The sequence below is a fragment of the Corythoichthys intestinalis genome, chromosome 1 (assembly GCF_030265065.1).
Source record: "Corythoichthys intestinalis isolate RoL2023-P3 chromosome 1, ASM3026506v1, whole genome shotgun sequence".
Classification (NCBI taxonomy): domain Eukaryota; kingdom Metazoa; phylum Chordata; class Actinopteri; order Syngnathiformes; family Syngnathidae; genus Corythoichthys; species Corythoichthys intestinalis.
The window spans coordinates 63,389,818-63,405,152 of record NC_080395.1 but is presented as its reverse complement, the minus strand read 5'-3'; the positions used below and the strand labels follow the sequence as shown (position 1 = coordinate 63,405,152).

Below are 15,335 nucleotides of genomic sequence, written 5' to 3'. Positions count from 1 at the left end.
ATTCACATGCTAGAGAGTCTCTCTCGAACATCAAATGAAAAAAAAAAAAAAAAAGACGATGGTCTCCATTACCTTCATTATGAACTGGACACTTCAAAAACTTTCGGAAGGAAGATTTTTGTCGCCTTTTGTTTGATGGGCTATTTGACAAAGATGTAATGGAGATTGTGTGCTTAACATTTTAAGTTTTTAGCTTTTCCAACATGACAATCATTTCTCAATATTACTAGGTCACTTCAAATTGATTATGAACTGCTCCCAATCAAACAAATTATGGATTTTCCAGAAAATGGAAATTTACAATACCAATAGCTCTAGTTTCTAGTATTAATTAGCTCATTTCAACAAATTACTATTACTGGTAGTATCTACAACTACTCTAATACTACTCTACTAGCTCCTAATCCAGTAATAAAAGGATATTGAGCAAGGAAAAACTGATTGGTTTGATAATTATCAGTCCGATAATAGGAATTATGACGTCATCTCAATAAATATAATAACATTATTAATAGGCCCGATAATATACAGTATAATTAATTTGGCACGGTGTCAACGGATTGGGATGTGTGCGTTCGTTTCCACTCCTGTTTTGGCAGTCAAATGTATCAGTGACTGTGTGTGGGAGAAGAAGTAGGAGCTGTGCCACAAATCAAGCGCTCCCTTCTGTGACGTAACACTCAAAAGACGGCAGTGTGCTAAAAAAAAAAAAAAAAAAAAAAAAAAAAAGCATGGTGTCGGTAGTGTGGGATTTTTTTAAATTGTCAGTGGAAAACGCTTCACACGCAACTTGTAACAAATACAAAACCGAAGAAAAGTGTCGAGCTACAACACATCTTATTAAGCCACTTAAAAGATCGCTTCGATGGTGTTAAAAGAGTACGAGGACGCGCGAGCTGCGAATGAATCTGAAAAGTTTCACAAAGATGACCGAGGGTTATAGTGATCACAAAAATGATGGCGCTACCAACCCTTTTCCCTCGTCGAATACATAGGATTCAGGCGACTACTTCGTCATTTGGAGCCCAGGTTCATCATTCCAAGCCGAATGTTTACCGGAAAAGTATGATGAGATTGCCACACGCTTCCATACTTCGATCGGCAACCATGCACGGCATGTAAGTCTCACCACGGCCATATGGACGTGTAATGTTAGTCCTGTCAGCAAGTGGCCGGACAAGGACTTCGTACTGTGCAGAGAAGAAACCTCATGCTTTATTGAAAATGGGTACACTCATTGCCCTTTATATGGATTGTTATAAGGCAAGCTATTAATCCTTTTTGTTCGACCATATTTTTGTTCATTGTAATAATGTTCATGTCATCATTAAAAAATTGTTAGGGCAAAGGCAAATCTATGTTGAGTCCACCACTAGTTTTGTTTTTTTAACCTCCAGATGTTCAAAAACTCAGGTGAATATACATTTAAAAATTATATATTTATTGTTTATCAATATCGGAGCAGGAAGTTATCGATATCGGTTTAAAAAAATGGATATCGTGCACCCCTAATTTTCCCAGAAGGTACGGTTTCTCCCTGCTGTCACAATGCAAACTGAAGCTGGAGTTTTCAGCCCCAGTAAACTCTTAATTCTGAATTAGCACCTTGGTTCATGGTTGCGACCACAACCAAACTGCCCATGAATGTTTTGCTTTACACACCTATCGAATACAGTTTTAATCAAGTTCATACCCTCCATTAGTATGGTAACCAAATACATTCAGGAATTACAGTGGGGAGAACAAGTATTTGATACACTCACAATGGGAAAACCCATTGGCAGTGTATCAAATACTTGTTCTCCCCACTGTATTTTTCTTGTGCGTACATTTTTTCGTTACGGACAGGAGATTCGAACCCTGGGTTTCTCCTACATAGAAACGATTCTAGCGCGCCGTCACACCAAAATAAAAGCCGCCACGCATAGCAAATGAGATTTTTTTTTTTTTTTTTTTTTTTTGATTTAAAGATAAGATTGTATGTTATAGTCAAAGTATAATTTAAAATGACGTCTAAATGAACATCATATACATATACATATGTATATATATATTATATATATATATATATATATATATATGCTGTATATACAGTGGGGCAAATATACAGTCAACCACTAATTGTGCAAGTTCTCCCGGTTGAAAATATCAGAGAGGCCTGTAATTGTCAACATGGGTAAACCTCAACCATGAGAGACAGAATGTGGAGAAAAAAAAAAAAAATCACATTGTTTGATTTTTAAAGAATTTATTTGTAAATCATGGTGGAAAATAAGTATTTGGTCAATACCAAAAGTTCATCTCAGTACTTTGTTTTGTACCCTTTGTTAGCAATAACGGAGAATAAACGTTTTCTGTAACTCTTCACAAGCTTTTCACACACCGATGCTGCTATTTTGGCCCATTCCTCCATGCAGATCTCCTCTAGAACAGTGATGTTTTGGGGCTGTCGTTGGGCAACACGGACTTTCAACTCCCTCCACAGATTTTCTATGGGGTTGAGATCTGGAGACTGGCTAGGCCATCCCAGGACCTTGAATGCTTCTTACGAAGCCACTCCTTTGTTGCCCTGGCTGTGTGTTTGGGATCATTGTAATGCTGAAAGACCCAGCTACGTCTCATCTTCAATGTCCTTGCTGTTGGAAGGAGATTTTCATTCATAATCTCTCGATACATGGCCCCATTCATTCTTTCCTTTACACAGATCAGTCGTCCTGGTCCCTTTGCAGAAAAACAGCCCCAAAGCATGATGTTTCCACCCCCATGCTTCACAGTGGGTATGGTGTTCTTCGGATGCAATTCAGTATTCTTTCTCCTCCAAACACGAGAACCTGTGTTTCTACCAAAAAAGTTCCATTTTGGTTTCATCTGACCATAACACATTCTCCCAGTCCTCTTCTGGATCATCCAAATGCTCTCTAGCGAACTGCAGACAGGCCTGGACGCGTACTTTCTTCAGCAGGGGGACACGTCTGGCTGTGCAGGATTTGAGTCCCTGGCGGCGGACTGTGTTACTGATAGTAGCCTTTGTTACTGTGGTCCCAGCTCTCTGTAGGTCATTCACTAGGTCCCCCCGTGTGGTTCTGGGATTTTTGCTCACCGTTCTTGTTATCATTTTGACGCCACGAGGTGAGATCTTGCATGGAGCCCCAGATCGAGGGAGATTATCAGTTGTCTTGTATGTCTTCCATTTTCTAATAATTGCTCCCGCAGTTGATTTCTTTACACCAAGCATTTTACCTATTGCAGATTTAGTTTTCCCAGCCTGGTGCAGGTCGACAATTTTGTCTCCGGTGTCCTTCGACAGCTCTTTGGTCTTGGCCATAGTGGAGTTTGGAGTGTGACTGACTGAAATTGTGGACAGGTGTCTTTTATACCGATAATGAGTTAAAACAGGTGCCATTAATACAGGTAACGAGTGGAGCCTTGTTAGACCTCGTTAGAAGAAGTTAGACCTCTTTGACAGCCAGAAATCTTGCTTGGTTGTAAGTGACCAAATACTTATTTTCCACTGTAATTTGGAAATAAATTCTTTAAAAATCAAACAACATGATTTTCTGTTGTTGTTTTTTTTTCCACATTCCGTCTGTCATGGTTGAGGTTTACCCATGTTGACAATTACAGAGAAAGAATAACAGTTCTTTATGGCGTGTCTTTGACCTGAATCGTCGCATCCTAGCCCAGTATTTGTTTGTTACTGATGTCACTCGTTGTAAATTCAGATGAGTATTTTGGAAAGAGAAAATTTCCTGAAGAGGAGGGTCAGGTAACAAAAAGACTATTATTGTTGTGGTGATGTAGACCGTCACGTTCTGAAATATTTAATTAGCGTGCTAATTAAATATTTTGGAATTGTATCAAAACTTCTTACAGCTTTACCACCACGCTTGACTTTATTGTGGCATACGTTGCACTCTGCCTCTTCGTCTTTGTCGTCCTTTAACGTGAAATGATCCCACACAGCTGACATTTTTACCGATAAAGTCTCTTGGTAAATTGGGAGACGGTAATGTAAATGTGGTGTGTTGAAGGTGTGCCGTAAAATGGGGACCGGATTTTAGGGAAACCGAAGCAAAAACTGGAATTGATTATGTAAATCGGTGCGCTGGAAAACACGGACCGGACTTTTTAAAAAACTGGATCGGAAGTCTGGATCAAAATTTTTCCGTGTTGGCCGATCCGATACCGATGCGGATTTTTTTTGCCCATATCGGCGTCCGATCCGACCCAAATATCGGATCGGGACATCTCTAGTTGAGATAACATTTTAAAAAACTGAATGAGGCAAGATCACAGCTGGAGATGAGAGATCAGGAAGGCGCACTGAATCCAAGAAGGAGAACTAAGCAAACAGGGAATTTGTCTGGGACGCAAATGGACAGAAAAGGACAATTTCAAGTCCTGGCTGTACCACACAAATCAAGGTGAGTATTAAGAGATATGCAACTATTATTTTTCTTAATCATAATTGTATTGTTTTAACTTACGTTACGGTGTTGAAAAAGGTTCATTGATTATAAATTGGCATATTCCTTAGCCAAAAAAATTACAAAACAGATGGCGAAATAAGTATTTTTCATCTCATTGAATCAAATCATAATTAGTTTAATATCAGTTTGCACTAGGGAGTAACTTTTGAAACAAATAGAAAAGTAACTCCCACAAACACACTTTACGTCAATTCAATTTAAGTTAAAACTAATGTAATTTTGAAAACATGGGATTGAAACAGTGTAGTCCTCATGGCTAATCCATTGAATGTGTTTCAAAATATGGACCAGGTCAGCATGATGGCAAAGATGGCATCACTGACTGATGAATGGGGAGGGCTGGACCCTTGCTTGAGCCAACAGGTGGCCGTTGCGTTGACAGTGCCCATCTCAACGGTGAACTGTCTGCAATGAGTACAGTAAGATATTTGGTCAACTGTACAATGTACAGAACTGTAGAATGTCAGTTAGAGATGCTTGTATGACTTCATTTCCTATATCTTTTTTTTTTTTTTTTTTTTTTAATTCTTGTGTAGGTGAAGACAGACCTGCGGAACCGGTTGCGGGGGGACTGGAAGCATGCCTCAAATTTACTATAAATGTGACCACCGATTGATGATTTCCCTTATGAAAGAGCCCTCAAATTGTTTTTTGAAAGAAAATCAGGAAAATCAAGTGCAGGCAGGATGCAAACTTTGCAAATAGGTCTTTGTTATGGTTCTTCTTGGAAAAAAATGATTGTTGAAAACAAATATTATTTGTCATGACAATTTCGCCACGGGATGCTTGCCGACTCCGATGCAACCCACCACCACCACAGCTTCAAAAAATCCTAGGGGAAACCCTGGAACCGTTTCTTTAATTGACGGAAACTTTTTGGGGCATGAAATGAACTTACTTTCATTACTTATGTTCCCCAGTAAGAGGAAAATTAATTGAAACGTTCTGTGATGCACATTTAAAAAATAAACTTCAGAGTAATTTTTTGGGCAATTAGTACATATTTACGCCATCTTTTTCTGAAATACAGCAAAATATGCCGTTTCTAGCATATGCAATATGTTATACCACGTCGATAGACGCTGACTCTAAATTTATGATTCTACTCAAATAATTACATGATTTAGAGGGGGAAAAAACAATGTCCCCTCTGTAATGTTATAGAGGTAACAGGGATTCAGGATCAAAATGTCACACTTTTTTTTAATGAAAATTCTGATTTTTTTCCCACGAACACCCATGACGCCATAAATGTGACTTGCCTAATATAGACCCTACCCACGTGACGTCACAACCCCTTCCTCCTGACTGGTGCCGCCCACTTGTCCGTCAACACATCATGTTTACTTGTTACGGCTACGTACATTCCTATTTACGACGTGTTTTTCTGCTCGTTAACATTAATAATCAAAATGGTGAAGGCGTGTGTGGCGGTCGGTTGCAATAACAGAGAAGATAGACGGAGAAGACGGAGAGACTTGAAGTTCTACCGGATTCCGAGAGACCCGGAGAGAAGAGAGCGAGATGGGCTGCTCCAATTCGACGAGAAAACTGGGCTCCAAACGATTACCACAGATTATGTAGTAGTCATTTTATATCTGGTAAGATGCATTTAATATATATTTAGAGGGTTTTGGGCTGACAACCACAATTAAGATCATTGCTAGGCTAATCGCCGACAACATACACGTATGTATGTAGTGAGAGTGCTATCGCTAAACCATATAAACATTAAAAGCCCTAACTCAATTGACAAACGACATGAAATACATTAGACTTGACAGTGGATGTTAGCAATAACAAAAGATTTTGAATTCAAAATTTCGTAACTCACCTTTCCAAGCACAAGATAGATTCCGAATTTTCGTGGACGAGGACCTGTTTCACCCAACCAGCAACGAAGTATTTATAAGCCTCCAAGCTCTTAAAGTTTTTCAAACTTTCGTGAGAATAGGCTGATTTTGTGTGGACAAGATAGTTGTACATATCAGGGTTGCTAGCAGATGTCAGGCAAATAAGGCAGAGACAGCGGGTCGAAAAACATCGATTTAGGCATCAAATATGGATCTGGCGAATGGATAAACTGAAGCTTGTCCACATAACGCCTTTTATGCAACGCATCAAGTGAATTTACGGCATCCGAAAGCACCGAGTCTTCCATGAAATGCATTATAAATTGCTCGATCAATTGAGACCATTGATAATACAGACACAAAATGACGGACAAGGGGGCGGAACCATACAGCGAGCACGTGATTTTGTGACGTCGGTGGGTAGGGTCTATAGCTTGACAAACTCTGAAATGAGGAATGTCTGGTCTGGTCTGATCCAAAGTTGCACCCAGCAAAGCCATGCTTTTATGCCATTGCCTAGTTGGAGAAACTCACACACAAAATAAATCTGCCTATTTGACAATGGCGCTAGATTGTAATTTGTAATCACACTAAAAGGTCAACACACCCACATAAGCCCATGAAAAAAAAAAAAAAACGTTTTATTACAGTTAAACAGTAACTAATCTAATTCAGTATATGATTCATAGTGCTTAACTACCAATCTACAATGACTCATCAAGTGGAATTAAATGTTTGGAAGTTGAAAGATGAACAACACCACAGACGTATGTATTTGAGTCATAGATGATTTCTCAAAGTGATAATGGATGACGGAGGTGCCACAAAATTGAGTGAGGGCCCATCTACATGCAGCCTTGGACGCCTGCTTTATACAGTATATTTCTATTGCCTTGGCACTGACTGCTAATCATGTAGTAACGTTTGGCCTGAGGTCAACGTTTGTGAGGAAGACGGTGTAGTAGGTTCTCCAAGGGTTGAAAGAAGGGAGGGAAAAAAGTCCCCTGATAAATTTTTTTTTTAAATCACTGCATGTTTAATGTAATGTTAAGATGAATAAAGCGTTTGTGTAGGGGTTATATATTTAGAAGTTATCACTGCAGCTGTGTTTCAAAAGTGTTGTCATTAAAAATGAAAACCCCTTAATATGTGAATAACGTGAAAAAATCACCTATTGCCATCAGCTACTAGCGTACAATCTCAAGTTTTACAACTAGCCCAAATGTACGGCACTACGTTATTACATTAGTTGACAGAGCGGGTTTCGTCTAACAGGAACAACTGACCAAACCTGAATTTCAGCACCTCTATTAGACAAACACAGTACATTCCACACTTGTCAAAGTGGGAAAAAAATCAACATACTGCAAGGGACTATTGAACACACACTCATATGCAGCTGTAATAAGAGGATTGACCCACTTGAAAATACGCTCAGTAGTCTGTTTTCAATGATTTCCTCAACGTAATGTATACAGGTACTAATAACAAGAAATTAAGGTACAATGTGCATTTGTGGGATTGTAAGAGTCCCAAAAAACTGATGACAGACAACAGGACAGCTAAGATCGTTCTACTATTAGAGCTGACCCAATTTAATTTTCACAAGATTTAGATGATAAATGCAAGACACAGTATAAATATAACTGGCGTTAGGCAAAATTCTTGAATACATCACTTTTCAGGAAAGATGAAAAACTGCCTTTTTGTTGAACCACATTGCATCATCAATGAGAGCAAGCCATTTTCTAAATCTTGCTCTGGTCAATAATTTGCAATAACAACAAACCCAAGTGGGGATAGGCCAATAGGATAAATGGGGTGGCGAGGACAGAAAAGAAACAACTGATATGCTTGTTTTGCCATTGACATTTGATCAAATAAACAAACCCAAATCAGGGCAGACCAACAGAATCCATATTTTAAAGAATATGAACCAGACCAAATTTGTACTTGGGAAGGTTTAGCCCAACTTCCTATGTTTTTGTATGACAGATGACTTAATGTGTAAAATGACAAACGATCAAAGATAGTTCATCTTGCCTCACATCAAAGGAAGGCTTCTTTACTCCATTTGAGAAAAGAAAAGTAGAGTGACTTGACATTTTCATTTCTTTTGATAACTGACAATATTTGTTGGGAATCAAGTAGTCAGAGTATCAATTACAGTAAAGGTGCTCAATAAGTTGATTTTAAAGACAGTGTCAGAGGATCGCATCCTTGTTTGGAAATACAAAAATGGTCGATGGACAAAATCCAATGTCAGAGGTCCTTTTGCACGAGTCATAACACCCGCAGTCAACCTTGTTTGCGAGTAACACAAAGGCCTCTTCAAATAAAAAAAAAGAGTGGGTACCAAATCAAGTCAAATTCCTACTTCTACAATTATTCTTTTTAGGATTTTCCAACTATTTATGACACTATGTAATAGGGCTCAATGATATTGGAAAAAACTGACATTGCGACTTTTGGGGGGTTTGTCATATACTGGGTGTTCCAAAATGTTTGACCCCATTTCGTTGACCAATAATTTTGACATTTTTTGTTGGAATTCACAACTTGTGTAGAAACGTTTCAAATTTTTGTGTGTAATGTTTGGCATTTCTATCTTTTCAGGTTAAGAAATGCTGTTCACTTCAAAAGAAAAAGCATTTTGCATGTTAGAGTATGCTCGGACTCAGTCACAGTCAAAGACAGTGCAGCGTGCCTTCTTCACAAGTTTTGCAAAGAAGGCACCAACTACAAAACAAATTAGGACTTGGCACCAAAAATTTCAAGAAATTTCAGCGAGTTTGGCACAAGCTCAAACACTGACTCGACGTATGCAGAATCACAAGCGGGGCTCATATTGAACATTTATGAAAATCTGTCATAGAACCAACAAATATTTGTACTTTTCTTTGTAAATTTGACCAATAAAACTTATGACCTTCAACATAAAGTGTATTTAGTTTCATTAAGATCCATCAAGTAGTTTCTGAGATCTGGGCATTTAGAATGGGGTCAACCATTTTGGAAAACACTGTATTGAGATATACAGTCACCGGCCACTTCATGAGGTACACCTGTCCAACTGCTCGTTAACACTTAATTTCTAATCAGCCAATCACATGGCGGCAACTCAGTGCATTTAGGCATGTAGACATGGTTTAAGACAATCTCCTGCAGTTCAAACCGGGCATCAGGATGGGGAAGAAAGGTGATTTGAGTGACTTTGAACGTGGCATGGTTGTTGGTGCCAGAAGGGCTGGTCTGAGCATTTCAGAAACTGCTGATCTACTGGGATTTTCACGCACAACCATCTCTAGGGTTTACAGAGAATGATCCGAAAAAGAAAAATATCCAGTGAGCAGTAGTTCTGTGGGCGGAAATGCCTTGTTGATGCCAGAGGTCAGAGGAGAATGGCCAGACTGGTTCGAGCTGATAGAAAGGCAACCGTGACTCAAATAACCCCCCGTTACAACCAAGGTAGGAAGAAGAGCATCTCTGAATGCACAGTACCTCGAACTTTGAGGCAGATGGGCTACAGCAGCAGAAGACCATGCCGGGTGCCACTCCTTTCAGCTAAGAATAGGAAACTGAGGTTACAATTTGCACAAGCTCATTGAAATTGGACAATAGAATATTGGAAAAACGTTGCCTGGTCTGATGAGTCTCAATTTCTGCTGCGACATTCAGATGGTAGTGTCAGAATTTGCCGTCAACAACATGAAAGCATGGATCCATCCTGCCTTGTATCAACGGTTCAGGCTGCTGGTGGTGGTGTAATGGTGTGGGGAATATTTTCTTGGCACTCTTTGGGCCCCTTGGTACCAATTGAGCATCGTTGGAACGCCACAGCCTACCTGAGTATTGTTGCTAACCATCCCTTTATGACCACAATGTACCCAACTTCTGATGGCTACTTTCAGCAGGATAATGCGCCATGTCATAAAGCTGGAATCATCTCAGACTGGTTTCTTGAACATGACAATGAGTTCACTGTACTCAAATGGCCTCCACAGTCACCAGATCTCAATTCAATAGAGCATCTTTGGGATGTGGTGGAATGGGAGATTCGCATCATGGATGTGCAGCCGACAAATCTGCACCGTGTGGTGCCATCATGTCAATATGGACCAAACTCGCTGAAGAATGCTCCCAGCACCTTGTTGAATCGATGCCACGAAGAATTGAGGCAGTTCTGAAGGCAAAAGGGGGTCCAACCCGTTACTTAGTGGCCAGTGAGTGTATATTGCAATATTAAAAGAAGAAGAATTTTCACCAGATGACTTGAATAGCTTTGTTTGGGAAGACTTTGGTTGACTCACCATGACCACACCGTATTCATATAATACCATTTCCTCCAGGCTAAGGGGATTCATCTGTGAGTATGAAGATTGATGTATACAAAAGGGATCCAGGAGGCCATGTCTCTGCACACTTAGTGCTTTTATGAAGCAAAACAAAAGTTTACGTGTTAAAAAAAAAAAAAAATGCACTTCCAGCTATCAGACTATTGCGCATTTACATACCACGACGGCGATGTTCAAACGATATATTGTACAGGCCTAATATATATATATATATATATATATATATATATATATATATATATATATATATATATACACACATATATGTGTGTTTTTACTAGGGCTGCAATGATTAATCGAATAACTCGAGTATTCATTTAGAAAATAAGATTCTGCTGCTTCGAGTATTCGTTTAAAGTGGTGTTGTAATGGTTTGTTTTGAAAGTCTTTGCATTTAGTTTTTTTATTTGGGTGGATACAATGCCCTCTAGTCTGCCTCATTTTACATGGCTGAATCCAGCTGCTCCCCGTTAAGACGAACATCAGCTATGTTTTTGTTATACTAATTTTTTTTAATGCATTCGTAACTTAGTTTATAGGTATATTTAACTGTTTTTTGTGCGAATATGTGTCTGAACCATTTGTTAAGAGCATTGTTAAAAAATGAATAAATAAAAAATACCGTTAGCATTTTATTGCATTTAAGCTAGCGGACTTTTGCTATGTAAGTTAGCCAATTGTTTTTTTGTTCTACATAGATCCTCATTTATATATTTTGTAAACTGTTTAAGGCTCAGCTGAGGTGTTTTAGTTTTTTATGTTCCTTATCCGATTACTCGATTAATCAACTACTAAAATAATAGCTGCAGCCCTAGTTTTTACCTATTTATACTGTAATTTTCAGACTACAAGCTTCTGCTTTATTCACCCTGATTGAACCCTGCACCAAGTACAGTGCAGTTTATTCATGGATTCTTACAGGCTAATGAGCCGCATGTCATTTAGTGTAAATATCCAACAATACAATGTGGACACCTCAGATTGATGGTCCAACAATACAATGTGGATCCCTCAGATTGATAGTCCAGTTCAGTTGTTCATATACTAGTATAAGATGCTTATATATGAACAGGTGCAGAATTCTTTAGAATTGTGTAGGTGCATCTTATAAACCAAAAAATTACAGTGTATGGAAGTATTTGTGTATAACACACACACATATATATTTAATATATAAATATATATAGTTAATATATTGTCCCTGCTGTAACATATGACGTCAGAACCACTTGCAATCAACAGGTTGTCTTTAGTGATGCCACACAGCCACAGCATGGTCATTGTATCAGTAAAGCAGATGCATGTTATAAAGAACAACAAATAGTACAACGACAGACAGAAACGAGATGAGCATGCCTGGTTACAAGAAACGCTACTAAGTGTACATTTAAGAATAACCTTGAGCTCTAAACACCACAACCATTGTGTGTGTTATCACTTTTGCAACCAACTAGCCAACTTTTAGAGCCAGGCCAAACGGGATTTACAGAGAATACTTTTCAAATAGCGCTATATTTTAGCGATCGGAGTTAAAAGAACACAAAACACTTGACCAGATGCAGAAACCCACCTTATTTGACGCTTTGGACGACATTTTCCTCTCCTGTTCGGCTCCCAAAGTGACAGCTTAAACCGTGCCGCTGCCTTTGTTTTGATAGTCACTTGGCCGAGTGCACTATTTCCCTCCAGTCGAACAGTCGCCCAGCTGCCGCCACGCCGGCCTGTTGTGTTATTTCACTTTATCCAGGAAACATGTCACGGAAAGCCGTGAGGAAAGTCCAAAGTTCATTATCTTATCGTCGGCGCTCCAATTGTTAGCGTCAGTCCGGTCAGGGTTGTTTGAGAGGAAAAAACGAGGATCTAAAAGAAAAAAGGGGGAAAAACGCACGCGTCCACAAATGCGTGACTAAGCTCAATGTGTGTGGATGTTGCGTAGCTAATGTCCACCGCTGGATGAAAAGTTACGAAGAGCAGACATCACTACGACGGCGTACAGAAATGGCAGGCGGGGTGAACCTCTCCCTGCTCTCGGCTCTGTGAGCAACTGCCGTGTCTAGGCTGCGCGGAACAGACCACTGTACAAACATAGGGGTGTAACCGTGCAAGGAATTTCAAACGATGACAATGGTGGCCGTGTAATGACAAAACATATTTTAAAAAAGTGCTAATTATGTTAACTCGTATAACAAACACCCTTTTTCATCTCTAATAATTCCTTGCAATTTTTCACTTGGTACGTTTCTGAGGATGTTGATAAAATGTCCACCCCTGTTGTCCCGTGGAATACATTGTCCGGGATACAATGAAGAGAAGCGACGCCGCTGTCCCTGCTGATGCTGAATGCTCACTTTCTGTGTGGTGATGCCAGTTACATGTTGTTGTCAGACCTCTGTAATTTACCTCTGAAATCTTCGCTCCAATGAAAAGGGGTGTAAAAACCGTGGAAAAGGTTTATACTGTTGTCGTAAAGGCGTGCTGGTTAACCGTTCTTGGTTACTATGGGGCAGTGCATTTGTGTACTGCAGGAACAATTCCTCACAGAAGAGAAAACTGGCTGGAGTGTTTTCAGCTGATAAGTCATCTCACAGGAGACCACAAAAGCAATTCAAGTCAAGTTCTCTCGACTTCCCAAATCTAACCCCTCCCTCAGGATATAACAAACCCAGCTTGCATTGTTTTACAATTTACACATATTCTGGAAGACGAAATGTGAAATTCAAAGAGCACAATATCAGAAGTGACAATGCTGTGTGATAATATGACCATTAAATGTAATTTGCAGCATTTACTGTACCCAAACATTGACACACCCTCATTTTTCCCCAAACACACGAAGCAATCACACTCTCTAAATAAAGCTTTCCAATGATTATTTCCTTTGCCTTGCTTCCTCAACAGGCGAGAAGAGGGCTAAGAAGCAGTGTAGGTGGTCTCGAGGTTAATTCCCACCAGACATAATCCTTCTAGGCTAAAATACTATGAGTCAGACGTAACAGATTTGTCCTCAGGGTTGCAGGCAAGAATGACCAGGTCACATCAAGTCAAGGCTGAACCACTCCAAAACCAGCATCCACAATTATTTGCCTCTACTCTTTAGACTTAAAATTAACCCCACACTAATGTTAAATAAATAAAGAGGAAAAAACAAGATACATACTAGTATTGATGCAAGTCTCTCACTCCTTCTAAAGCTCCTTAAGCGCCTGTCAGGGTCGAGCAGTGCGGACAGCAAAATGTTTAGCATTATTCTGGTAAATGAACTGTATTAATTGAAATTAAAAAAAAAAAAAAAAACGAACGAACTATAGATCCTTCAAAATTGTAACAAAACAGAAGCTTTCCTCATCGCGTTGCTTAGCACTCTAATCCACACCTGTGATCGTGCCTCAGATGTTCTGATAGAGAGAGGCAAGACATTAATGACACTCCACTGGGATCAAAGTTATCTTTGTCTCTGCTCATATCACTGCTATTATCACTGCCCCGTGTGTCTTTGCATCTCTCTCTCTCTCTCTCACACACACACACCCTCATACACATATACAAAAGCATCACACACAAAAAGTGACAACTCGGGTCGGCTCAAAGCTCAGGTGCACTCATGGAAGACTAGGCACGTGCAAATCAGGCAACCATGTAGGCCTACTTTCGGTTGGAACAGCACACAGCATTCACTCAACCCAGCTACTTCAGCAGTGCAAAGACTAATATAGACAGCGTAACACCATACAGCTGCTGAGCTGCCTGTTTATTCACATAAAGGCTGGGATAAAGCACACAGCCATATTGAAAGAAAAAAGAAGCCTCAATGCAAACCAGTGGTTGTGAGTAGAAACTCTGAGGTAGATGTTGTTTTACTATCTCCATCTGTCTTGAATTTGGGGTCTGAAAGAGAGAGTGCGATCCCCGCAAATGCCCTGTTGACTCATGGCCATTCTGCAGGTCCAGCAGAGAGTTTTGTTTTTTCAATCTAATTGAAACCATCTGGAAACTACAGGAGGTTTTTATTAATCTTTTAAAACACTGCAGAACAGGTAAACTGTGCTTGTACTCACAACGTGATGATCTTACCCATTCTAAAATCTGAAGATGAGTACATTATGTGACTTTGGTGATGCACAATGTTTACAAAAGGGTCAAACATGATTTGTGAAGACCACTACCCTAGAATCACTTCTCTTTTAGGATCTGAAACTGTAGATTAGCGTCACATGACAGGATTACCAGGCTCCTCTCAAATTCACCTCCATCCTTCCAGGTCAATATTTTTAAGGCTTTTGTGGAAATTCAAACGGAGAACTCAAACCAGGTTTTGTCCTTTGTCTGGCCATGTTCAACATTTCAATGCCTAAGATATTTTTTGTCCTATTTGTTGTTGAATTTGAAGTTATAAGCAGCAGAAATACATGTGACACAAAAATAAACAAACAAAAATTAGCAAGCCTCTTTTCTCACATCATGCACTGCTTGCTTACATTTAACATAGACTGAAGAAAATTAGAAACACACTCATGACCTGTCACTGCTTTATTATTTAAGAAAACGGCTTAGGTGCATTGTGCTACATGTTTATCAGTAGTGATGGCAAAGGTGGGAAGGGCATTAAACATCGCTGAGTGAGGTTTTAAACAACAAAT

At 39.5% G+C, this 15,335-nt stretch overlaps 1 protein-coding gene across 13 annotated transcripts in view; it reads right to left on the bottom strand.

Annotated features, from left to right (window-relative positions):
• Positions 1–15,335, bottom strand: part of tjp1a (tight junction protein 1a) — a 209,536-nt gene that overhangs the window by 97,479 nt on the left and 96,722 nt on the right. Inside the window, exon 1 of one of the 13 annotated variants that reach the window (XM_057835219.1) lies at positions 12,269–12,881. The exons of the other annotated variants lie outside the window; for them this stretch is intronic. Coding sequence (XP_057691202.1) covers positions 12,269–12,292 — 24 coding nt within the window. The 5' untranslated portion in view covers positions 12,293–12,881. Of the gene's footprint in view, positions 1–12,268; positions 12,882–15,335 lie in introns of those variants that run through there. 13 annotated transcript variants of the gene reach the window in all.